The 25,794-nt window shown below is 35.6% G+C and overlaps 2 protein-coding genes and 1 long non-coding RNA gene across 6 annotated transcripts; 1 reads left to right on the plus strand and 2 right to left on the minus strand.

Moving 5' to 3' along the window:
• LOC109223283 (metal tolerance protein C2) lies at positions 1,820-14,350 on the plus strand. Of its 4 annotated transcripts, XR_002067542.1 has the most exons (11): positions 1,822-2,483; positions 3,281-3,389; positions 4,250-4,289; positions 6,180-6,256; positions 10,796-10,884; positions 11,578-11,647; positions 11,793-11,831; positions 11,948-12,098; positions 13,001-13,090; positions 13,267-13,601; positions 14,080-14,350. XR_002067542.1 is itself a non-coding variant. In XM_019387533.1 (10 exons), the coding sequence occupies exons 1-10, from the start codon at positions 2,057-2,059 to the stop codon at positions 13,366-13,368; spliced, it is 1,128 nt and encodes a 375-aa protein (XP_019243078.1). In that variant the 5' UTR covers positions 1,821-2,056; the 3' UTR covers positions 13,369-14,350. The 4 variants fall into 4 exon arrangements, 3 of the variants coding, with proteins under 3 accessions (XP_019243080.1, XP_019243078.1, XP_019243077.1); XM_019387533.1 differs by having other exon boundaries at positions 1,821-2,483; positions 10,862-10,884; positions 13,267-14,350; XM_019387532.1 differs by having other exon boundaries at positions 13,267-14,350.
• LOC109224523 lies at positions 15,735-16,677 on the minus strand. Its single transcript, XR_002067703.1, has 2 exons — positions 16,445-16,677; positions 15,735-16,245 (listed from the first exon to the last, which is right to left on the minus strand). It is a non-coding gene; the product is annotated as an uncharacterized LOC109224523 (long non-coding RNA).
• Positions 24,264-25,679, minus strand: LOC109224165. Its single transcript, XM_019388752.1, has 4 exons — positions 25,521-25,679; positions 25,424-25,433; positions 24,623-25,233; positions 24,264-24,512 (listed from the first exon to the last, which is right to left on the minus strand). Exons 1-4 carry the CDS (start codon positions 25,677-25,679, stop codon positions 24,264-24,266), a joined length of 1,029 nt encoding a protein of 342 aa, XP_019244297.1.

The raw sequence follows: 25,794 nt of genomic DNA on the forward strand, positions 1-25,794 counted from the left end.
TCCAATATGAGTTTCTCCGATTATCTTAACAATCATATTGAGCGACAAGCTCGTTTTTACTCATAACAAGATATAACTTGAATCCAACTCTTATTCCATAAATTAGTTTACAACCTTCAGAACATCATACTTTTATGTACCATATTATTTCTTATTTAAAACATCCGCAGAATGCCTTCCAAAACAGCCCCATACGTCTAGCACCTTAACTTTTATCGTCAATCACTTGTTTTTCATGTTTTATTCTTCAATCATCTTAATTAGCACCTAGAAAAACTTAACAACAGCAGCCACAACATTATCAAATTATTTCTCACAATTTCCAGCCACCACAAACCATATATTTAGCCATAAAACAGTCCAACCAAAAAGACAATCATATCACATGTTCTTTCAAGTGCTATCTTATGATTTTTCACTCAAACAACACAACCAACACAACCAACACAAGATCAACCTTAGGCACAATCAAGAAGATGTTATACATACCTTGGACAGTAGCTACAACTCGAAACCCCATCTCAACTTAGCTCACAATAGCCCTCAATCACACCACAACACCGTAGAGGCATTCTCTTGTAGTCTTTAACATCTTTGATGATGAATTGAGTTGTTGTTTCCTTGAGTTTGGTTATTGGGATCTTGGACCAGTTCTTGGAGAGTTTTTAGAGTGTTTTGGTGTAAGTAACCTCTGGATATTGACGAAATTTAATGGATAAAGACAACTTATAAGCCCACCGCCTCAATTCTCCAAGCAGGTGGGTAAGCTGCCTGCTTGTCAGCTTGAGCAGTGCAACTTCGGACACGTGTATCTCTCTACTCCGATATCGTATTGACAAACGGTTTTCAGCGTTAGAAACTAGACACATGGAGCTTTAATTCCATATAAAGATATCCTTGTAACTCTCAATAGATTGGGAGAAAACTACGTCGCAACTTGACCTATAAACCTGCCAGTTTCTCTGAAGTGTGGCAACGTGACTTGGCGACCCTACTTTAAAAATCCATATTTCTCCGACCCGATGTAGTATGAATAAATGGTTTGGACTGTTGGAAACTAGATTCCAAGACCTTCATTTTGGTATATAATGTGTCCCAAAAAGACCTCATATAACACATGAAATATATTGCTCAAAATGCTTCATTACAAGACAAATCCTTAGTCGGTTTTTCCATGGTTTAAATCCGATTTTTTTCCAAACATTGTATTTCATATCCAAACATCATATATAGCCATATATGACTCTAAACTCATTTAAATCATGATTAAAAAGTCTCATTCATCCTAACTTAACTAATATTTTGATAAACCTTCCTTAGCCTTGTAGAAGGATTTCATCCTTTTTGAGCTTATATCAATTTACTTATGGCATATTTTCACGTACGCAAATATAGGGGTAACAATTTTCTCTTTTTAATTTTTAATATACTTATATTCTCGTTCTCACATTCCTCTTTCGAATAGTCTCTCTGCTATAAGCAATTCACTTCTTTATGTTGATATCTAAGTAATTTATATTGAATGATGAATTTTGATATATTTAATCATATAAATAAGAAGTAATTATAGATATTTAATATTATTACTTTGATATAATTATATTTTATATTGGTTAAAATATTTAATATATATTTTACTATTTCATAATTATTTATATAAAAATAGTAATTTTATTAAATTATTTTATAATATATATTCAAATTCAATTCTCTTTTAAATTGTAAACTGAAAGTTGATATTGTCTTTTTTTAAAATTAAACCTAAAAAGTATTTTTTGGAAAGATTATGGCAGTTTTCTCCGGCCATAGGCGTTTACTTTGACTATTTCATTTGACCATCTTCATGCTTTCCCCATCATTTCCATAATCATAAACCCTACTACTTCTCCTTCCTCCTCACTCTACTAGATCACAGATCTTCATCACAGTTTGTGTCTCTTTGAAGAATTAGAGCTTTGCAGAATAATTCATCAAATTTTTGATGAATATGGATACAGCTTGGAGTTCTAGTATTTTCCGTAGGCAATAGAAGAGTTCCATTTCAAAGGATTCAAACATGAATCAGAGTCGTACGCCGTCGTTTCATTACCGGAAATTAGAATCCGACTCTCCTAGACAACCGTGGAGCGGCGATTTTGATTTCGACGGCAGCGATCGGAGATTCGCATTTTCACGGCAGAGTTCGTTTCAGCAATCGGCTGAGCATCACACGCCGGCTTCCATATTAACGAACGATTCCGCAAAGGCTTTGCTCACTCGGACTGTTTCTAGCATTGATATACCTCCGAATATCTATCCACAAGATGCATTTGGCAAGTTGCAGGATTCGGATGTGAAATTTAGGGTTTCTACATCTGCATTATCGGTTTTTCGAGGCGTGATGTCTGGGAATAAGCAGATGAGGAGGTTATTTATGTTGATTTCGCTTAATGTAGCTTATTCTACTGCGGAGTTGTGTATTGGCCTTCTCTCTGGCCAAGTTGGTATGCAAGTTTTAGTCTTTTGTCACTTGTAGATGTTTTGATAATCTACTGAATGTGTTGAAATCTGAACTTCATGTGTGTGTGTGTCTTAAAAACAATTCATTTGCAGAATAAAAAACTTCAAGACAATATCATTTTCACAATGTTATTCAAATTCATCTTGTCGTCGAGCTTAGAGATTGCTCATTTATTGGTGTTCCTCCTCAACCAGGAATTCATACAAGGGGATTTAAAAAGTAATAGTATCATACCTACAATCTGAACATGTGATCTAAAACAATTTTTAAATCCCCTTTGTCACTATACTAAAATCTTACTTATATCAAGGGGATTCAACAGTTTTATATATAACCAATAAAATTCATTTTTTGCCCCATTCATGCAGTACAATTTTGAACCCCTTGCCACCCTTTAGCTCCGCCCCTGTCCTCAACAGTTATTAAGTCTTTAAAAGCAAACTGAAATTGCTTATGAGCAATCTCAAATTTACCCAACCAAAAAAAATCCGCCATCCCCCAAGAGAAAAAAAGAAAAAGAAAAAAAAGAAGTTGGTGACTATAATGACGCAACAACAAGTTATAACATGGATTGACTGGGGAGCCCACTGTAGGCCTCCCTTCCACTTTGCCCTATTGCACCCCACCACAATCAAAGGAAAAGATAAAACAAAAAGGAAAATAATAGCTAATGATATCTAGTATCCTATTTTTATCGGTCTATGAATCTTTGGTTTCCCACTTGTCACTTCTTGCTTAGTATCTTTTGTAGAATTTTGTTTGATTTTGGTGTAATTTCAGGGTTGGTGTCAGATGCATTTCATTTGACCTTTGGTTGTGGCCTTTTGACATTTTCATTGTTTGCAATGGCCGCTTCTAGAGAAAAGCCCGACCGCATTTACACTTATGGGTGAGAGTTAAACTTTATCATCATATGAAATTCTTTGTTTGTGAAGCCTCATTTTCCCCCAGCTGTGTGTTAATCCTTTTCACGTGCTCATTATTGAAGTTTGGTGACTTGTTAGTGCAGTTGGTTAAATGAGTAGATACAAACATTTCTTACATGATGGGAAATATTTAGCGGGTAAATATGTTAAAGGAGTTTTGGTGTTTATCAAAGGAAAAGCAACTTAGGCTGGTCATTGAAGTATTAGACAAAGGAAAACTAAAATAGAAAAGGCAAAAGGAGACCTCTTTGTTTTTATCAGGTCTTGACTTCAATTGCTTTTGACAAACTTAGAAAGGCAATTAGAATTCTTAGAAAGCCAATTAAGAATATCTCTGCAGCTTGTCTAACATTTGCAACTAAGAAAATTGCTAACAGTTTATCTGGCACTCCAACTCATAATAAGTCCATTCTGTTATATGTCCCACATTGGTGGAGGAAGCGAGTTGTTGGCTCCTTATATGGTCTTGGACAATCTTTAATCTTGAGCTAGATTTTGAGATTGAGTTAAACCTAAAGGTGCATTTCTTAACATGGTCTTAGTGCCACACCCACTAATATTTTTTATTTGCCTAATGTAGAACCTCTATATTATGTTGTCCACGCTTCAGATGTCCAGTTCTGTGCATGCGGGGGAGTGTTAAATGTCCCATATTTCTGGAAGAAATGGATTGTTGTCTGCCTATATGGTCTTGGGCAATCCCCACTTCTCAAGCTAACTTTGGGGTTGATTTAGGCACAAGATCCATCTCTTAACAGTTAACACCTTCATTTGAACAATTATGACCAACTAGTTCAATGTTCCTTTCTGTTGTTGTCATCAGGTACAAAAGGCTCGAGGTCTTGTCTGCTTTCACTAATGCTGTAAGTACATGACACAATCATAATTATTTCTTACGCATTTAACTTCCACTTCTTCCAATAAAAGTGTCTTTTCACACACAGTTATCTCAGGATTGCATAATTTTTGCAATTCTTGTATTGCTTTGCTATTTACATGGGTAGGATGTCAAAGAAGCGATATCTGTTAAAGACTTTTTTTAAAAATAAAATCGTGCAAATCACTTGGATATTGCCTGTAAATAAAGAATTACACCATTCAACAATCAAAAATATAAAAAGTTACACCATTGAGTCCTCAGTTAAGAGATCTATCTTTCAATCAGGAGAAGCATAGAGGATTATTTTTTTGGTAAACTTGGTGTCAGTTTGCTACATGAACGTGTTCTGAAAGTTTAAGGGTTGTCAGCATATTAGTGATCCCAGAAGTAGTTGTCAGGTAATATCAATCAACTTTTTTTATTGGAGGCGTTTATCTTTACTTTTGTTTTGCAAATAAGAAAGGTTAGAGATTAGCAAAAATTACAAAAGTCGTTAAGGGCAATTTGGGGTGGGAAAGAGGAGCTGCTTGGAGAAATAGTGTAAGACATGAAATAAGCAGTAGCAAAGTCAGAAATTTTACAAAGGGCGTTCAAGGTTTAATATATATTTATAAAAAGTAATTCTTAACCTATATACATAGTATACTTTTATATATACTTAGTATAATATTCCAATGAAGGGTGTTCACTCAATGTGGCTACGCCACTGGAAATAAGGATGTCTATACTAAAAATGATTTAATGAACATATGCTTATTAAAGAAATTGAACACATACTTTTTTCATGTACCTGTTCTGAAAGTGTATTGATTGTCGGCATATTAGTGCCTCAGAAGTAGTTGTCAGGCAATATATTACAGTTTGAAAAAAAGTAGTTTTAGGTAATATCATGCAACTTGTTTGTAAAGGAGAACTTTATGTTTTTACATTTTACTTTTTAAATGTATGAGGTTAGAGAACAAGGAAAAGTAACAGTGCTATTTGAAAAGAATTTGGGACAGAAAGGGGTAGGGCAGAGGACCTGCAAGAAGAAAATAGTGTAAAGACATGAAACTAAGGATGTATGCTTTTAAAAATGAACATATATTTACAAAAGAAAATGAACATGTACACTTTTCTTTCATCCTACTCATTTCTTCCTGGTTTTCTTCATTCAATTGCAGGGAGATCTCTCTCTATTTTTCTTATCTGTATTATATCAACCTATGATCTAGAGATATATTTGAGAACCTCCCTCTAGAATGTCACCACCCTGCATTCACGTCCTAACTTGATTGCCTCCACCCTTCTCATGTTCATGCTGTCACCATGTGCACCGACATGCTAAAAATACCTGCTTTGCAGGTGTCTTTATTGCTTTAACTGTTCCCCTTGTCCCAATTTTATTGGGTAGAATTTCAAAAATATTAAGAATTTAATTGTTACGTTTTTGTAGAAAATTAACTCTTCAGGAACTACTGTAATGTATTTCCCTATCATCATTGTAAAAGTCCAGTTAACTTTTTGAATTCTAACTACAATCAAATTTGTCACATGAAAGGTGTTGTGTGTGTCAGCATGTGTGTATACATCTATATATATTTTGTATAGGATTCTATCCCAATAGGTTAATCTATTTGTCTACTTGTAAAACCTCAAATGAGCAGTATACCATTCATGTTACTTGTCGTATTGTCACACCCACCCAACCTGTAGGGAGAAAGAAATGCACGCAAATTTTATTTGCCATCTCCAAATGTATCTTGCTTGTTCTTCATTCTCAAGAAAAGTGTATTTTGCTTCTTCTTTATATTGTGTCTTTAGATGCTGTTTGTATGATTGCATTTATATGGGCTAACATGGCATATTCCTCATGTATTGCTTATGTAGGCAGCTGTTCCTATTGTTCTTGTCATTCTCCTTGGCTGTGGAAGCACTTCATGCATTTATACAAGATGAATCTGAGCACAAGTAAGTGCGCCAAAAATGTTGGTAAAAAGTTTCTTGTTTCTTGTCAGTTCACAAATGTGATTGATTTTATGTTCTTTTATTACTAAACTTTTATCTTCATTAACGAAAATAAGTTGTAGTTCTCCTTTGATGCAAAATCACTAAAATTGTCAGACAATTAGGTTCTATTGTTGTTTGATTGAGGATGGTGGTTAACTTTGATACTGATCTGTTAGACAATAAGTGACAGGCTTTGTACTTGATTCATCAAGCTTGCGGTTATCTGAATCTTTCGTCAAGTAGAATGAGCTATCCTGAGATACTCACCTTTTTTCCGACATTAGCTTATTTTTCCCTACTATGATATTTTTTAGAATAGACCTTATAGAAAAAAGATATTGGGCGAATAAGAAAAGATTTACAGTTGCTTCACCAAAAAAAAGAAGAACAGAAGATTTGCTGTTGAAGTAGTTCTTTAATATCCAATCTTAAACTCAAGAAGCTTTCTTCTTAGAGAATATGAGCGAGGGACATAATTGCAATATTAACCTTTAGTTTTATAAATTGGGTCCTCTAATTAAAAGGCCTTTGACCAAAACTCAATTGAGGAGTTAGACCCTTAGTTTTAATCCTACAATATATAGACCTCTTTTAGGATTAGTGATAATTAATTTGATCACATTAAGTAATGAAATGGACAAGTTAAAAGGCAGTCTCAAAGTTCTAAAAAATACAAGGTGGTCCAAATATAATTATTGATAATTTGCCAAAAATGGAAAAAAAGTCCCTTGCTTCTCCACCGCTTCTTCCTCCTCACTGCTGCTTCCTTCTTCCACCATTGCCGTATTTCTTTCCTCTCACAGCACGTTCTAGGTCGTAAAATTGCTCAAACTCAGTGGTTCTATTTGCATTTCTTCCTTGTCCAAAAGCCTCTATAGCTCCTTCTATTCGTCCCCTTTATCCTGCTCGGATATATCTATTTTTCTTCCAGAAAGCTTTACTCAAATTTCCGATATTGGAGAGTATTTTTCTGAGTGCAATTGCTTGGTCATTAATTATAATAGATATATTCCTTGATTTTTTCATCTAGTTAGTTGTAAAATCTCTTGTTGCTTTGCAATTGTGAGGATCTGATTTTCCGGTTCTTCAGATTTATTGTACCAAGTAATCGACCCTTCTTTAGCCCTAGTCTTCTTATTTTATTAGCCTCAGTCCAGTTGGTTTATCAGGTTGAAGTCATTCTTAGTTTAGTACAAATAATTTATTGTTGTATTAACTTTAGTCTAGATGGTATGGAAGACTTTGTAGTAGTGGGTGGAGATTATTTGGGTGAATGGATGGAGACTCCAAGTTATTGGATTAGGCGTTCAAAGGTGATAGTACCAATTGCACTGAGTAGGCAAGCTACCTATAAAGGGTTGGTTGAAAGAGTCATTGAAAGTTGCCATTTGAAATGCTCGCCGAGCGACGTGTCGATTAGTTATACGATTAGTTCTGCGCCTATAAGGGGAAAAATAGCTCCTCAATTCATAAAGACATAATCATGTCCAATTTATATCTTCTTGATGCTGTTAGGGATGGTTCTACATCCCTTCTAAAGATAATTGTGGTTGATCTTCAAATGCTGTAGCAGCATCACTACCACCACCACCACTAATGCAATGCCACCTCTACCACCACCACTACGACCATTCGATGAAGGATATACTCACAGAGATGATTTTGGAGAATCTCGTGTGAATAGTGATTGTCTGGAAAATAATGATGAGACCTCGAGTAACCTGTTGTTTTCAGCAATTTTGGTCATATGCAGTGTGCTGCAACATCCCAGCCAGTCATCTTGGCGAAACATGTTTTTTCGTGGCAAACTTTCACTAATAAGGCATTAGTAAATGCATTGAGGCTAGCTTCCGTGAAAAAAATGCTCCACCACGCAAAAGGGTCGAAGCCAGACTAAAGATTTCGGGGAAACATATGTATCTTAAAAGAAGAGAAATAATGATCAAGCTGCAAAAGTATAGCCACAAGAGGACCACTTGCCCAACTGCTTTATCACAAAATGGAGAGATTTTTTTCTTCAAGCAACGCCTTTGTAATAATATGCTTCTGTGATGCTTTGCGAACAAATTGCTATATTTTTTCCTTCAATCTCTGTTGCTTTGGTGAAAAAACTGAAGTTTTTGTTGTTCTATGGTAATGCTTTGCTGGTGAGATTTTTTTCTTCAATCTGTTGGTGTAATTAAGTTTCTGGATGAAGAAATTATTTTGTGATCCTGTTATGTTAGGCAATAGTGTTGTCAAAGACGAAAAGCTCTAAAAAGCGCTCTAGGTCTATTGGAGCTTTAAGCGCAAAGCACACTTGAAGTGTAGGATACATATATTTTTAATTTGTAGGATCCTACGCTGTAGATCAGAGAGTTTGAAGAATCTGTTGATTGGTACATATGGAGTTCCTTAGCAAAAGCTTTAGGGATCATGAGGTTCGAATAATGTGATAGAAGAAGTAAAGTTTTCTACTATCTTAGAATCCACTGATATTTTTGATTATTCCAGACACCCCTATACCGTGCCGGTCGAGGGGGCTATTTATAGCCAACACGAGCAAATTTGTATTCACATGAAAACATTTTCAAAAGAACTTGGTTTTTTTCGGAGTTTTCAAGGAGACGAAAGAAAAGATCTTCAAAATATTTACTATGAGTCTTTGAACTTCATTTAAGAACAAATTAATTTCTTTGAATGGTTTGAAGCTTATGCTGAATTACACCAATTTGATTTTCCTTTCTTCGAGTCTATTAACGTTTCAAAAGTCTGGAAAACTTCTACCGGAGACGAAGTTATTTTTGAACTTCTTCCATCATAAGGATTTTCAACAAATTATGCTAATTAGCCAATTTTAGCAGCACCTTTCAAACTTAAAGCTGAAAATGAAGCTGTTACTAGCAAGATATAAAAAATATATTTGAACAAAATAATTATACAAACAAATATTTACAAACTTCGGGTGAATATCTGATTTCAAAACGAATTGTACCTACTTAAGTGGATTCTAAGATAGTAGAAACCCCTACTTCTTCTATCCCCTTAACAAACCTTATGAGATCCCTAAAGCTTTTGCAAAGGAACTCCATGTGTACCAATCTACATATTCTTCTGAACTCTCTGATCTACAACGTAGGGTCCTAGAAATCGGAAAAACTTTGATTATTCCCGACACTCCCTCTAAAGGAACCGGGGATGTCACCTCAAAAGCCTCTGGAGTACATGTTCTTAGAGAAGTTGATACCGATGAAGAAACGGATTCCCATACCGACCAACTTCATGACAATCCTTCTCTAGAAGTTGCCCCTGCGGACTTTTCCAACTGACGTAAACCCCAAAAACTCTATTATCCTAGAGCTACCCATCTAGATGTAGTCTTTGGAAAAAAACCCAATGTCATGCACGACAATTACAATGCCAATAATATCTACGAATGGATCATAGTAGCCACTGCATATAGAACTTCCCATAATTGTTCTAACTAGCTTACTATCCATGTTTTAGTAGCATGATTTACAGGTCAACTCAAAGGTTGGTGGGATACCCATCTTAGTGAAGAGGATAAACAAAAAATCTTCCTAGCTGTCCGAGTTAATTGAACGGGAGAACCAATCTTTAAAGATGGCCAAACCATTCCTGACTCTACCAATACCCTTATTAACACCATTATCAAGACATTCATAGGAAGTCCGGGTATCTTCAGAGAAAGATCCTCTGAGATACTCAACAATATCAAGTGTAAAACCCTTTCCGATTTTAGGTGGTATAAGGATTCTTTTCTCACTAAAATCTACGAAAGACCAGATGGTAACCTCTCATAGACCAACACATTAATGAACTTAATATGCAATTTTCTTAAAATAACAGGAACACCGAACAACTTTCTTAATCTAGAACTAACACCAACCGCTTGAAGAACAAAAATGGACGAGCTGGGAGAGGGTAGAAAGGCGGCAGTGGTGGAAGAAGAAGTGGGTGGGGGGGGGATGTTTCCACTTTAGCAAATTATCAATAATTATAGTTGGACCACTTTGTATGTTTTAAAACTTTGGAGTTCCCTTTTAACTTGTCTATTTCATTACTTAATGGTGATTAGATTAATTATCGCTAATCCTAGAAGGGGTCTATATATTGAAGGATTAAAAGTTGGTATCTGGTTCCTCAATTGAGTCTTGGTCAAAGGCCTTTTAATTAGAGGACCCAGGTGTTTGGAGCCAAAATTGGACCTTTATTTGTTAGGTTTTAAATCAGCCCAAAAGTTTTTAAAAATCCAAATAGGCCATCGCCTCCACTTAAACTCATTCTTAGCATTTTCGTGGGTTGAAATCAAAGGGAAAGAAATTTGGGTCTATTCCCTTATCTGGAACTGGCAGGGCTCCGTTTAACTAATTTTGCCTTCTAAGTTCTTAGGGAAAAATGATTGTCACTTTAGGCAGACTTTTGGCTGTTTCTGAAGGTTTTGTGTAAATTGTTGTTGTGAATATTGTTATACTGTGCCTGATTGAAGTCTGCATGTAGGCATTACTTGATTGTCTCTGCTGTCACAAACTTGCTGGTGAATCTCATTGGTGTTTTGTTCTTCAGGAACTATGCACGTATTAATCTTGGTAAGCCTCCTGCTTGTGATCAAAATTCTATTGCTCCCTCCTCCAGAGTGTGTGTGTGTGTGTGTGTGAGAGAGAGAGAGAGAGAGAGAGAGATTCTCATGTATCATAGATTATCCTTCCCTTTTGGAAATTAATCATGGTCGATGTTCATTGCGAGGAGTGGATAAGTTAAGAGCTAAGTTCTCTCTTTGAAGTATTTAACCAATCTATGATCAACATAAAAACCCAAGGGATAACTTTTTAATGATGTTAGTCCTTGACGAAAGACAATGCTATCTTAAAAGTAAAGTTTTAAATCCTTTTTGACTAAAGATGTCTACATCAGCAGAAAGAAAGTCTATAGGAGCCTTAATATTTTTTTACATTCCAAAATAAAGAAAAAAATAGTCTAAGCAGAGATTCACCAGAATACTTGTGCACTATTTTCCGAAAGATCTTAATTATAAATTTCCAAAAATGATAATAGCAGTCTATGTTTCACAGTAATGTGATATCAGTTAAGCAAGCTGCAAGCCTATTGGGGAGAAATTTTCAGATTCATTTGTTTCATTTCCTATGGTTGAGCAGAATCTAGAGTTTCTAAATACAATATGGGTTTCAATATTTTAAGAAGCCTTTTCCAGTTGAGCTACTTAAACTATCCTGACTTCATTGGGTTTGTTGAAGATTCCTGATGTGCTATTTTGCCTGCAGTCTATAGAAAAGCTGAAGATATGAATTATCACGCTGTTTGCTTGCATGTACTGGCTGATTCAATTCGCAGGTACGCGATTACCCTGTATAGCTCATTACATGAACTGGATCCATGGTTCAGATGCTATCTTATCAATTACTCGATATCTCAAATATCTTATTCTCTGTCCTGGTTTCGTAAATCTTAAGCTTTTCTATACCCTTTTATTTATCAGTGCAGGTCTGATCCTGGCTTCCTGGCTGTTGACACTTGGGTAAATTTTCTTTGCTTCACGGCAATAGTTGTTTTTCTTGATATTCATGGCCATAGATGGCCCGATAAAGAAGCAAAGTTGTTTGCTGGCTTAACTCTTGTTTTTTCTTTCTTCAGAGTGAAGAATGCTGAAGTCTTATGTTTGGGACTAGTTTCCGCCATAGTTTTTTTCCTCGTCATGCCACTCTTCAGAGCTACTGGTGGCATCTTGCTCCAAATGGCACCCCCAAGGATCCCGTCTTCAGCCTTGGGCAAATGCTTGAGACAGGTAAAATTATCACAAACCATTTCAATTCAATATAAAAGTTGTGCCAAATCCTGTAAGCTCACCATATTCAATAGTAATGATGGGGGTCATTAGGAGTGTAAAACTAGGCCAGGTTGAAATGATGTGATATCTGAGGTGACTGGTTATAGTGATGGTGGTAAAGATTAGTATTATTGAAGGCGAAAAGCGAATAAATGCTGAAGTCTACTAGGGCTTTAACCATAAATAAAGTGCATGCTTTAATGAAGAAAGGTGCAAATGAGAAAAAGGACAAAAGGAGTATGTACTTCAAAAGAATAACTATAAACCCAAACCACGATTATATAGACAAATTACAAAAGAACTTAAAAAATTTGCATTTAGGTATAGTGTTGTGGTTTAGTACCACTCTTTGAAAGATAGAGCCCATGGGTGATGACACACCGTAGTCCAAGCGAAGTGAAGGCACACCTGTTCTGTACCTAACTTCATGGGTTAAGTGTGCTTCAAGTGAGAGCCCTTGACAACACTAGTAAGGATGGATAGCGTGTTTTTTTCCCACTGACATATGTTACTTGGTGATATTAGCTAACTAGGGGTGGAGATAGAGTATTGTTTATAAGAGTATGGTGGCAGCGGCTGTTATGCTTTGAAATGAAAGCAAACGTTTCAAATATAATCGGAAAATTTACATTGTGGGGCTATATTGTCCCGCAGATGAATTTTATTGGATGTGCTAGCTCTCTTGGGAAAAAAGAAAAAATTGTTTCCTGGTGGGGGTAGAGTAGCAGGATTGTTGGTTTTAACAATGGTGTAATAGCATTGGGGTCCTGGTTTATGAGTATAGAATGTTCCATTCTCTTATACATACTGCATCATTTCCAAACTGCATATCTTTAATATTTTGCTTCAAATGTGCTTAGGTTTCATCTCGTGAAGATGTTTCAGAAGTTTCTCAAGCTCGTTTTTGGGAACTGGTGCCTGGCCATGTTATTGGATCAATTTTATTGCAGGTGATTATACCCGACTTTATGGTGTGCAACAGTAATACCTGTGCTTCTATAATGTCATTTATAGGATACACATGACTTGTCTGCTTTATGCTGATAAAGTCATTTCTAAGATACACAGTGCTGCTCTACTTGATGGCTTCCCAAAACTCACTCTTTTATGGTTAATTGTTGAACAGGTAAAGGAGGGAGTTGACGATCGGCCTATTTTGCAATATGTGCATGAATTATACCATGAATTAGGGATACAGGACTTGACCGTACAAATTGATTATACATGATCATCATCTTGTTTTCTTAAAAAGTACTTGGAAAGATGCAATTTACTGATGGTATCTTTTTGGTCAAGTAATTGGTGCATTCATTGTCAGCGTGAGAGAACTTTAACCTCTAAGCTGCAACGGTAGTAAAATGAAGACCTTGTGCTAATGTACTTCAATTTACAGTAGAATGCGAAAAATACATCTTCAGTCAGGTGCTCGCTTTTTATCAATCAGGGCAACAATCTTTCAAGGTGTGACATCCCTCCTCATTCTCCGAAGACTTCCTCTTTGAAGTAACTAAAATAAAATACGTCTTCAACCCGATGGTGTTCTATTATTTCAATTCCAATAGTCTAACATTCAGGAACTTTGTGGAGGTTCCTCAGAGTCTGCAGACAGAGCATATGATTGTTAGACTCTGGCTTGGGCTACAAGTAGCGTAAGTTGGGGAAGCCGGGCAGAATTACTTATAGTTTCCTCTAGCTACTTACAAATGAAGGTTATTGCTGATATTAGTGGTGGAATTGCATCCCCTAACTGAACCTGTGAAAACAGTTCTCATATTGGGCCTTTGTGATGGTTGAGATGGCAGTAGTCCAAGCCTTACATGAAAACACCTTCAGCTTACTCCCGAAATTGTCTATTTAATAGAATATCCATGAGCTTGATGATCCTTCCAATCTTATACACGTCTAGTTCGACTATAATTACTCTCATATTGGTTTCCAGGTTTCACTTTCAGGGAGCTTAAAACATGAGCACACATAGGCATCGCAAATCTCAATGTTGATAGGCCTATGCAAAAAGTTATCAGGAGCCGTGCAACCTGGAGTTCCAGCAATCTCTTTAGTTTAGCCGTGAGTCTTTCCGCTCTAAACTGTGTTGGCTAATTCAATACCTCCGAACTAAGCACTAAATGTTTAAGTTTGAGCATTATGTTACGGGCTATGATGTCCATGTGAAGTGCTCTATTCTCACACCAACATACAGATGATGTCCATATGAACTGTCTCAGCCACTCTCTTATTCCTCCATCTTTTTCATAAATGTCAGTATCTAAGCTCTCATTTTGGGTGAAAGCATAGACAACGAGTGCGTGCTTTTTCTTTCAGAAATTAAGTTGTTCTTCCTTCCACAGATTCAACATATCTTCAAAAGTTAGCTCGACGACTCCATCTTTTCAATAATTTAAGAATTTGCTAATAAGTAAACTTCTTCATCCGCTTGTTTTTTTTCCATCTTTCCTTGAGCCGAGGGTCTACCGGAAACAACATCTCTACCTTCTCAATGTACGCGTTACCCTTCCCAGATACTTGTGAGATTTCATTGGGCTTGTTGTTGCTAATAAGTCAAACTTCCACAAGTTAAGGAACGTCCTATCGGTCTCTGTGTATTGATAGTAAATAAATAAACCCATAGAAAGGATGATAGGTCAAAATATGATATTTTTAATCTCACATGTTAGGATATGCGTTCTCTAATCTCACGGATAGGTTTTCTGGTCTGAGTGATTTATTTAGGTCATGGAGCTTTTTAGGTTTACAATGATATTTTTTTTCCCTTCTAAAATAGGATATTTTTCAGTCAACTTCACTGGATTTTGGCAAGAAAGATTTTAGAAAATTAAGTGAAAGTTTAGTGACTTTATAGTTGAAAAAATAATTAATGATGATTTTACAATTGTATTACAAATAGAGAGACTTTTCTGTGTATTAATCCTTCATAGTTGACATGAGTCTAAGATAGCTTGCACCGAAGGGTAATAGCTAGTGATTAATAGAGTTGGAATGAACCAGGGATATTGGAGTTTAATTATTTATAAGAGACCAAAAAACCTAGGTGTTTTTTCATATGTATAAAATTTAGTAGAAAGAGACAAAAAACAAGTGCTAGTATATGATATATTACTTGAAAACATGTTATACAATAACAGGATTGGGAAGCTTTTGATTCGATGATAATTAACAATCTTGGAAAAAGCAGTAACAAATACTCCCACTGGTCCATTTAGTTGTCGTGGTTATTAAAAGTAACTGGTCAAAAATGCTTATAATTTCAGAAAATCTAGGTATAATTTGTTATTTTTTTCTCATTTATCCCCAATTATTAATTGTTCTTGAAAGTAAAATATTAATTACATAGCATAGAAAATCTAATGTGACGAGTAAATAAGGGTATAGTAGTCAAAAAGCCCTTCTTGTTAATAAATTTTTAAGGAACATATAAAAGAGAAACATGACAACTAAAATGGACCGGGGAGTAGCCTTATCTATAATAGATTTCATTGCTCCTGTTAATTATTTCGTGAACACTTGAATGCTCTGACTACTACCGAGTTGGTACTAGAGGAGTGCCTCATTTTCTACATTCCTAAAAGAAAACCAAAAAAAAATACTTACGTTTTGCCAATTACCTAATATATGTATGGTGCAAGTAGCAACAGGTATCTGATGGAATACAACGAGTTAGGCACAAACTTATCCCAACACACCATTACAATTACGCAGTGTACTAAGCTCTTGCTATGCGCGGAATTCAGAAAATGGCCGGACCACAAGAGTCTATCGTACACCGTTACAACTACTACCAAAAGAAAATAAGAAGTATGAAAAGCCCTTCTCTTATGCTATTGCCTCAGCGTACTTAATGATAATGATGTCTCTCACTACCTTCCTTTTCATCAGACATTTCGACCCTCTTCCTATCGTTTACACTGTTTTTCCCTTTGTCCATTTTTTCATCTTTGTTTTCATCCAGTAAGTCTCAGGAGGATTATCACTTTGACTCAACCCCTTCTTTTTCTCGTACAACTCAAGAAAGTATTTATCCCATTGTTGTCTGGTCCGCCTCCTCGGAACAGAGGCCTCGCACAAATCCATCTTTCAAAATACGCACCTGCATCAATCAACATTAAACCACAATTTTCTTCAGTTAAAAAAAATGCACAAGCACTAGAAGATACCTAGAAACTAAACCCAACCAATTGAATAGTCAAATGCATATACGTGTATGTTAAAAGACAATCTTCGTTGTCACAATGAAAATTACAGACTGAACTTCCACAGCTTTTACAAACTACATAGACACTAGTCACCTGGATAAAAGAGAAAACCAACGAAAACTCTTCCGCAAGAGACTCGCAGTCAACTGGAAAACCAAGAAGCAAGAGCTTTCAATTTTTGAAGCAAAGGGATTTATAAAAACAGAGGAGAAGTAACAAATAGACTTGAAACTACTTTTGAATATAGAAAGAGATAATTAAAAGACAATTTTAATTAAGAAAGCAATTGAAGTGACACAAAAGAGCATGTTTTGGGAATTTTAGTAGTTCAGTTGGTTGACTACTTAGATTTTGTGTTATTTGTATATCATGTCACTTTACAATTTATAATTAAAGAAAATGATTTTTTTAGATATCTTAGATGGAAAAATAGATCTCTTATGTGTAAAAGTAAATCTCACATGTATAAAAAAAAATATAGGGTCATAAAACTAAAAATAAGTTTTGTAAAGAGCCACAAAACTAACCCTTTTGATCCTCTATCTTATAATTCCTTCCTTCATCCCTTCCCTTACCCCTATGTATAATATATTTTTTTTCAAAAACAACTTGCGTGTGAGATAAGTGGAGGGAGAGGGGGGGGGGGGGGGGGGGGGGTTGTGAGGTAAAATTATATGGGAAAAATTTCACATTAGAACAACTGGGCTCCATACTTTTCAATTTTATAGCCCATATTTCAATTTACAACCAACTAGCCCATAAATAATAGGCTAAGATTCAACATCCAACTCCAATAGGTTCTCAAAATTACTATTTAATTTTTAAAAAAGATTCCTCAAGCTTTTAAATTACTTTTCGAATCAGTAATTGTGACTCAAATATTAATTCAACAAACCAACTTCATTTGGGTGGTGAAAATTAGATTTTTAACAAGCTTAAATATGCGGGTTTAAATTTCGAATTTGATTTTATGAAAAATTTGGAGTGGGTGTTATTTAGACTTGTTAGAAATAGTATAAGGAGGTTGTATATAAAATTTGAAGTCATTTAATGGAGATTTGGACTGGTTTTGAATAAGAATTGCAACTGAAAATCGTGGAAGAAGTTCGTCTACAGACGCTTGTATAAAGGTGTATAAAGTGTATAACAGTGTATAAGGTGTGTTTCTACACTCATATACAATATTATACAAGATTATACATAATTATACAAAAAACTGACTTCGTCTTCTTTCTTGTGTCTTTTCTGAAATTTAATTCAAATCTTGCTCAAATCTACTCCAAATCACTTCAAATTTAAATTTTGTACTCCTTTTGATATTTCCAATCAATTGGAACAATACCCTATCCAAACAACTAACAAATTCAAAACAACCCATTTTCAAAAGCAAAGCTTTGAATGATCTTCAATGGTGGACTTCTACTCTTCAATTTTCTTTCATTGCAAGCAGGTGACACAAGAGGAGAAGCAAAAAATACACGGTCCTTTGAAGCATATGTAAAAGATGTGAGAAGAAGAGAGAGTGAAAGCAATAGTTGTGAGAACAAAGAATTAACTCCATAGCTTTTAGAAGCAATTGTTGTAAAAACATATATTTTGAATTTGCAAGTGCTTTCGAAATTGTACAATGTGGGCTAGGTGGGGTAAAACTTAAAAACATGGGCCATTTTTTGGGGAGAAATTCAAAAATAGCCAGATTTACCACTGGTCGTTGAAAAATAGCCAAGTTTCAAAAGTCATCGAAATTTAGCCACTTTAAATCTGAGCGAAAATACTGTTCAAAATTCGAAAAAATACGCCCGCAAATTTTACGGGAGGTCCAGCATAAGTATGCTTGAACTCCCGTAAATTTTACGGGAGTTCCAGGATAACTATGCTGGAACTCCCGCAAATTTTACGGGAGTTCAAGCATAATTATGCTGGAACTCCCGCAAATTATACGGGAGTTCCAGCAAGTATAATTGTCCAGTATAATATACTGGAGTTTAGATCACTGGTGCTCCAGTCTCCCGCAAATTTTACAGGAGTTAGCAAAGTATACCGGTCCAGCATAATATGCTGGAGTTCGTACACAAATGCACCAGAACTCCCGTATATTATACTGGACCGGTCCCTGTTGCAGCAAAATAGTGGCTATTTTTCATTGACTTGATAAACGCTGACTATTTTTCATTGACCAGTGTGAAAACTGGCTATACCATGATATTTTAACTATTTTTTGTTATGGTGTGAAGTCATGTGTATTTTCTTGTAATTCTTTCAAATTATATTCAGTGTTTACTATCAACTTACCATGATTAAGTTATTTAATTAAGCGATACTATATACTTCCTCTTTTTCACTTTATGTGATAAAGTTCGAAATATGAGGGTCAAAGTAACTAACTTTCAATGTGAATGCAGTCTCAAAAATGTTCAAACTTTTGAAAGAAAATTTACATATTTAAATAATTATATTAAAAATATTATAAGTCACAATAGTTAGTATAATTCAATATAGCTAAAAAGTATTTACAAAAAATATAATTAAAGAAAATCTTTTTCTCTACTGATTTGTAATTTTGTTAATCATCAAGTATATATTATAGGGATTTTTTCTTATCTATACCATATATGAAACCTTATTACCAAAAATGTGCATAATTTTTAAATTATTCACCCAGTCCACATTATTTCTACAGTTTTTGTACCAATCATTAAAAGCTAATTAATAGCAGTTGTATCTTCCTATTTATGCGAGCTAAATTTTAGGAGAAGAATATTCTGAACACATTTGGCGTGAATATTCTGAACAGATTTAGGAGAAGAATATTGAAACGGAAAGGAGATTTCTGTTNCATCTTCATCTGTTCTTCCATATATTTTCCACCATTGATAGCCATTAAAAAGCTTGAAAGCTTTGAATTCAAATTTGGGTTCTCAAAAATCATTATTTGTTTGGATTGGGTGTTGTTGTAAATAATTCGGAATATTTTTAGGAGTTTATATCTCAATTTTGAAGGGTTTTGCTGAAGATTAGACTTCATTTTGACTGAATTTCAGATTGAAACTCGAAAAAGAAGAAGAAGAAGAAGAAGAAGTAGAAGAAGAAGAAGAAGAAGACATATTTCCAGAAATTGTAGATAAATTATAGTTAAATTGTAGAATTGTAGATAATTGTAGATAAATTGTAGATTGGGAAGACTAAAACTTCTATAAATCTTCTACAATTATGTCAAAAATGCCAATTATGCTACAATTCAAATGGGAATTGGGATATTAAAATTCAATATATTCATTTTGTAGATATCTTGTAGATAAATTGTAGATTATTTGTATTCTGATTGTAGATGCTTTGTTTTCTGTTTTCACAAATTCAAAACGACTAAAGCTTCTACAAAATCTTGTGCAAAAAACAGTCTACACTTTATCTACAATTTTTCTAATTTTTATACAATTTATTTACAATTTCTGGAAATATGTCTTCTTCTTCTTCGAGTTTCAATCGTTTGTGTTAACCAGTAACCTTCAGCCACTGCCCAAAAAAAAAACAAAAAAAAGAGGTCAATGAAAATAACGATACATTGATGTTTTGTACGTGTAAATAGAGAATTGGTAAATAAGAACTAATCTGAAGATACGGTCGCTAAGTTAAGATTTTTGGGGAAGTAAATGAGAACTAATCTGAAGATTATTGATGCTAATGTCCATCTCCAAAGGGGGGGGGGTGGTTGGGGGAGAGACGGGTAAAGATAAATGTGGGAAGATACGGTCCTAAATTAGCGCCTAATATAAATGCACCCTTAATTATATCCCTAATTTGAATTATGGTATATAAATGGTAATTTGGTATGCTGAAATGTAATTAACACAAACCTTAAACATTGAGGGTAATAAGGTTTCATATATGGCATAGGAAGGTATTATATATGGAGTGAACAAATATTAACCATTATTAAGTACTACAATAACAACAAATTCAAGTATAATCCTACAAGCAAAGTATGAGAAAGGTAGTGTATACGCAGATCTTACCTTTACCCTTACTCTTACCGTGAACTTCACGTAAGGAGTTGGTTTCTAAAAATGAAAATAAAGCAGTTGCGAATAAATTAACAATTATTAAGTAAAAAAAAATAAAAAAAATATCTACAAACACACATAATCTGTAATACAAATATCAAGTTGCAAATAAGTTTTTTTTACTTGTGAGTGAATGGTTGGTGGTTTTAAGGAGCGAGATTGGCTTATCTCTTTTGGCTCCCTTGTAAATTATGCAACATTTATGGTAAACAGCTGTAAAAATTCGATAATTATGGGGTATATTTTATTATCACACTACAAAACAAAAACGTTTAATATATTTGGTAGGTTACAGAGTAGCTATTTCCTTTCTAGTGAAACATCAGCATTAATTATCACTACAATTGAATCACGACTGCCTTTCCTCTTTCAGTTTTGATTCTCTTCTCAATGAAGTACAGTACAGAAGCATGCCAAACATGAGTATTTGCTTCTTCTTCCTTCACGTGACTCTGTGGACCCTATGGTTTGAAATTCAAACAAAAAATTTATATTATGACAGATGGAAGAGAGCTTTATTGTTCAAAAAAGATTAAAGCAAACAAAGGAGGTGGATTTGTATGAAATAAGAAAGTCAAGGAGACAAAGCGATCAGCCTTTGATTTTTTGGGGCTAGAGATATTGGTCACTTTGGGGGAAAGGAGGGGGTTTCGTACCAGCGGTGCAGAAGATGAAAATAAAAAGGAAAAAAAAAATGAAAAGAAAAGAAAAGGAAAGATGGAAATCTGATTTTACGTAGAAGTGTTCGGTGTTATTTGGTAAGGTGTATAAGAATAGTAGTGAATAAGGTATATTACTATTATTGAGATTAGTAATGTTGACATTAGATATGTCGTGATTAGTTATATCAAGATTATTTTTTATACTGCTTGATTTGCTGTATTAAAAATAATATGCATTGCATGTATAGCTTTTTTAAAAAATTATTTGTTTACACAAATATCCTCTGACGGTTTGGAAAAGGATTTGACAAAGATTATGAAAATGTAGTTCTGTCTTTATATATATGCTTATTCATGCATTAAAATTTACGGTTTTGTTAATGTCACAATTTATTATGTATAAGAATTGTATTAGTTATACACATGTTGAAAAATCTTATCAAACAAGGGATTAACAACAGCAACAACAACAACTACTCAGTAAAATCCCACAAAGTGGGATAAACAAGGGATTAAGAATATCACAATTAATACATATATTATTTTCTCTAATACATCCTACCTAGCTACCTCTTAGGGGTCATTTGGTAGGAGGTATTTGAAAAAAATAATGCAAGCATTAGCTCTGTGGATTACTAATACCTTGTTTGTTACATTTTTTCAACCTATGTATAACTAATACAAGTATTAGTTATACATCATACTTGGTATTATTCTGTTTATTGTTTGACCAAAAAGTGTTAAATATTTTTGTTAAACTAATTAAGTAAATGATAATAGGTAAATTCTAGTTAAATATAATAAGTCCTAGATCCAAGATTGATGGATAGTAATAATCTAGAAACCGCATTTAAAGCTATTAAAAGCCAAAAGGAGATTTAATGATATTCTTTGAATAAATGAGGGAATGAGGACAAGCAATAAATATGATGAATGACAATAGCTGTAAACAAAGAGAATAATTCACCCAAATGTATAACGAGGTGGATGATTCTCCCTCTGACAATGATGTAAGATAACCAAACATGGGAATATCAAATACTTTATCGGATTTGACGTGGGAAAGCTTGGAACAACACAGCAAATCGAATCTTGTATAAAGATAATGTTTGTAGTTATGTGAGAGTCAATTTTTCTAGAGAGAGCTTATCAAGATAGAAAATTAGATCCCCCTTCTTTCTCTTTCTATTCTTACTTCTATGAGATATTCCCCTTACCTACTGAAAGTACAAATATAGAGAATATTCCTCTGAATATACTTTAGAAATATCTTATTGCTAAACTAGCCGTTTTGGCCGATCTGAGTGCTCGACCTCGACATTCGCTGCTCAGCTCGCCAGTGTTGCTTCTTGAGCATGACCTCGGCCTAAATGATTCTTGATTTCCTTATTTCAGGCGAGGTCCCTTCGATTAGATTTTGACCCATACAGTTAGTTTCTCTGTCCGTCGGGGTTGTTTTTGGACGAGCTCGGTGGGCGGACTTCGCCAGTTGCAATTTTGAAAAAATTTGAGCACGTTGGCCGAGGAGTGACCCTTTTATGGCGAGGTGATGACGTGGCGCTTCAAGAGCCACACTTGACCGTTACATCAGTTTGAAATGACATCATTTCATCATGCGTCATTATGGCGCATGTTCCCAATATGTTACATTGTTTCCCGCGCCTCTTCCATTTTGAAATTAATGAGGCGGTGTTTGGGCTTTCTCGATTGGGGTGCCCATATTCTTATAAATAGGGATAGGTATTCCTCATTTGAACTGTTGCATTTCTAGAGCCTTTGAAACCCGAGTTTTTCCTTCTTCAAGATTCCAGCGTCTGTGTTTTCTTTCTCCCTTTAGCATCTTCGGCTATTATTATCTCCTCCATCTTTGCATCTCCTTTTTACATACAATCAGGAAAATGGCTAGTGCTTTCTCTGATCCTATAATGTTTGCTGTGGACATACCTCCTCATAAAGAAGGATCAACCATGGTAGAAGACGAGAACTTCCCCACCGTGGATGAGATAATTCCACGTTCGGGGAAGGCCAGGTCAGACTTCAAAAACCCACCGGAAGGTGAACCTGAACCCGTCGTTTATGAGATGGATGCGGCGACGATTGCTGCATTTTGGGCTAAGTGGCGAATCCCGACCCACGTTGAAATCATCCCTGCTAGTAGTGATGTAGTGCAAATACATCGACTAGGGTACTGCGCATTTTTCGCGTACCCCTTCGTTGTTGGCTACACACTTCCTCTTCCTTCCTTGGCGGAACATTTTTGCCGTTTTTACAATATGTGCCCGGCTCATCTCTCTCAGTACATATACAAGCTTTTCCTTATGCTTATCAAGTACGCGGAGCTGGCCAACCGTGGTATTTCTCTCCGCCATCTGTTTCACCTCTTCGTCCCAAGTTTTCATAGGGGCACGGTGATTCATATGCGCCACCACGGGACCAATAAGTTTTTGGTAAAGATGGACGATAAAACTAATCGTCGTTTTTGGGAAAATTTCTTCTACACGAAGACAGAGCATATGGTATCAAACCCTAGTGGATTCCCCGAGGAGTGGAACTTTGCTCGTAAGTGTTTTTCTCCCAAATGACTTTGTTGTTTATTTTGGGCGATCTAATCGTTCTCCTTACCTTTTTGCAGCCGAGCGCGATCCTCCTTTGCCAGTCGTTGACATTCGTGACTAGGTGAGTCAGATTTTGCCTCATACTGTGGGGATTCGCGAGTGGTCTCACTTTAATGAGAGGTTTGGGCGTAGACCTGCGACCGCTGAGTTACCTTTGACTTTGATTCTTTTGACCTTTATATCATCCTCTCTATCCTGTCTCTTATTTATCTTTCTTCGTTTGTAGGTCAGCGGGCTTCAAGTAGGGAGAGGGATCCTACGCCTGCTTTTCGCCAGTTGGGTATTTCGGCCGGGCCCGTACTCGCTGTGGCTGCAAGTGAACCTGCTCAGGCCGATTCTATTCCTCAAACCCCGGCTTCGCACGGTCCTAGTCGCCAAGTTGCTGCCGCACTAGCGGAGATTTCGGCTTCCATATTTTTCTATTGTGACCACTTTGTCCACACACAAAACATGAAAACGCCCTCTTAGACTCTTTCTCTGAAGCAGGTTTGAGTCTTTCCTTTCTTGGCCTTCCTGCATTCCTTCTCCCTTTAGGTGGTAGGACCACATCTTCCAACACCTCTGTTGGGATTACTCATAAACTCTCATCTGACATCGGATTTACTGAAAATTCATAAGTTCTAAGGAGGTTATCCTTCTTGTAGTAAAAAGAGCAATACTGGCCAGGTTTCAGCTGCTGGTTCTTCAAAACCGCCCAAGCATGCGAACATGGAAGTTTATCCATTTGAAATTTGCCGCAACTGCATGTTCCCTCTTCAAGGCACACTATGTTTCGCCTTACCCCTTCAAGCACAGTATATAACTGCACCGTAACAAGCCTCACCTGCAAAGTTAAAGCACATTATACATTATTATATAGAGTTATACATCTTTATACAAGCAGTAAAATGCAAGTCAGCAGTGCCAAACATCATTATATTTGATTCGTTTTACCGTCATTTGCTCCGATGTAATCAGATTTTCCCGAAAGAGTTTGTCGTACTTTTCGCCAAGCTCTGTAGATGTCTCCATTTCACTTTTTCTGTTTTTGTTGTTCCACTGTTGTAGCAAATTTGTCATGTACTCCAGCAATTGCATTACTGGTAACTCTCTAGCATCCTTGTTTGCTGCATTAATTGACTCTGCAATATTGGAAGTCATTACCATCAACCTTTTTACTTTGGAGTATGCCCTAGACCACCTTTCGTAGCCAATTTCGAACAAGTAAGGCTGCACTTTTGGATCAATTTTGCACATCTCTGTCATATAGTAGTCAAACTTTTCTATCGTGTAAGCTCTAGACAAAGCAAAGAAGATATCCTTCAATTGTTTGTGATGTTTCTTGAATGTGCGCTTGACATTCTGCCACAAATGAAACATGCAAATACAATGTGGTACTTCTGGGTACACAGCTTTTGTGGAATTGAAGATGCTTTCATTTCTATCTGAAACTATACACATCCCTTCCCTAACACCAAAAGTACCCTTTATCTGGACGAAGAACCACTCCCAAGATTTGTTATTCTCTGAATCTACACTTGCATATGCAATTGGAAGGATTTTTCCTGTTTATACAAAATAGATATTAGGATTCATACAATTATACAAATCTTATACATAGTTATACACGATTATACAACTTTATACAAACTGCAAATTTTATAAAAACAACAGCTGTGAAATCCTATACACTTTTATACATGAAACTACAATATTATACAAACTGCAGAAACAAGGTAGATGCAATCAACTCACCAGCTCCATCCTGTGTGCAAGCAGTCAATATGGTACCCTTATATGCGACTTTAAAGAAACTTCCGTCAAACCATTATCGGTTTGCAATTCTCCCAACCCTTGATAGATGCATATAGCGAAACATATGCATAAAGAAAGCATCCATCTTCTGATTTGTGCAACTTTGAACCGTTCCTGGATTTGTATGCTCCAACATATACAAATACCTCGGCAACTCCTTATATGAATCGTTTGGATTCCCTCTTATCATTTCCATTGCTATCTCTTTAGCTCTCCATGCTTTCATGTAGCTCACTTCAATCCCGTGTTTCTTTTGTATGTCCTCTATTATATCATTTGCGGTGTAAATTTTTTTTGGATTAACATACTTG

Source organism: Nicotiana attenuata, chromosome 3 (assembly GCF_001879085.1).
Source record: "Nicotiana attenuata strain UT chromosome 3, NIATTr2, whole genome shotgun sequence".
In the NCBI taxonomy this organism is placed as follows: domain Eukaryota; kingdom Viridiplantae; phylum Streptophyta; class Magnoliopsida; order Solanales; family Solanaceae; genus Nicotiana; species Nicotiana attenuata.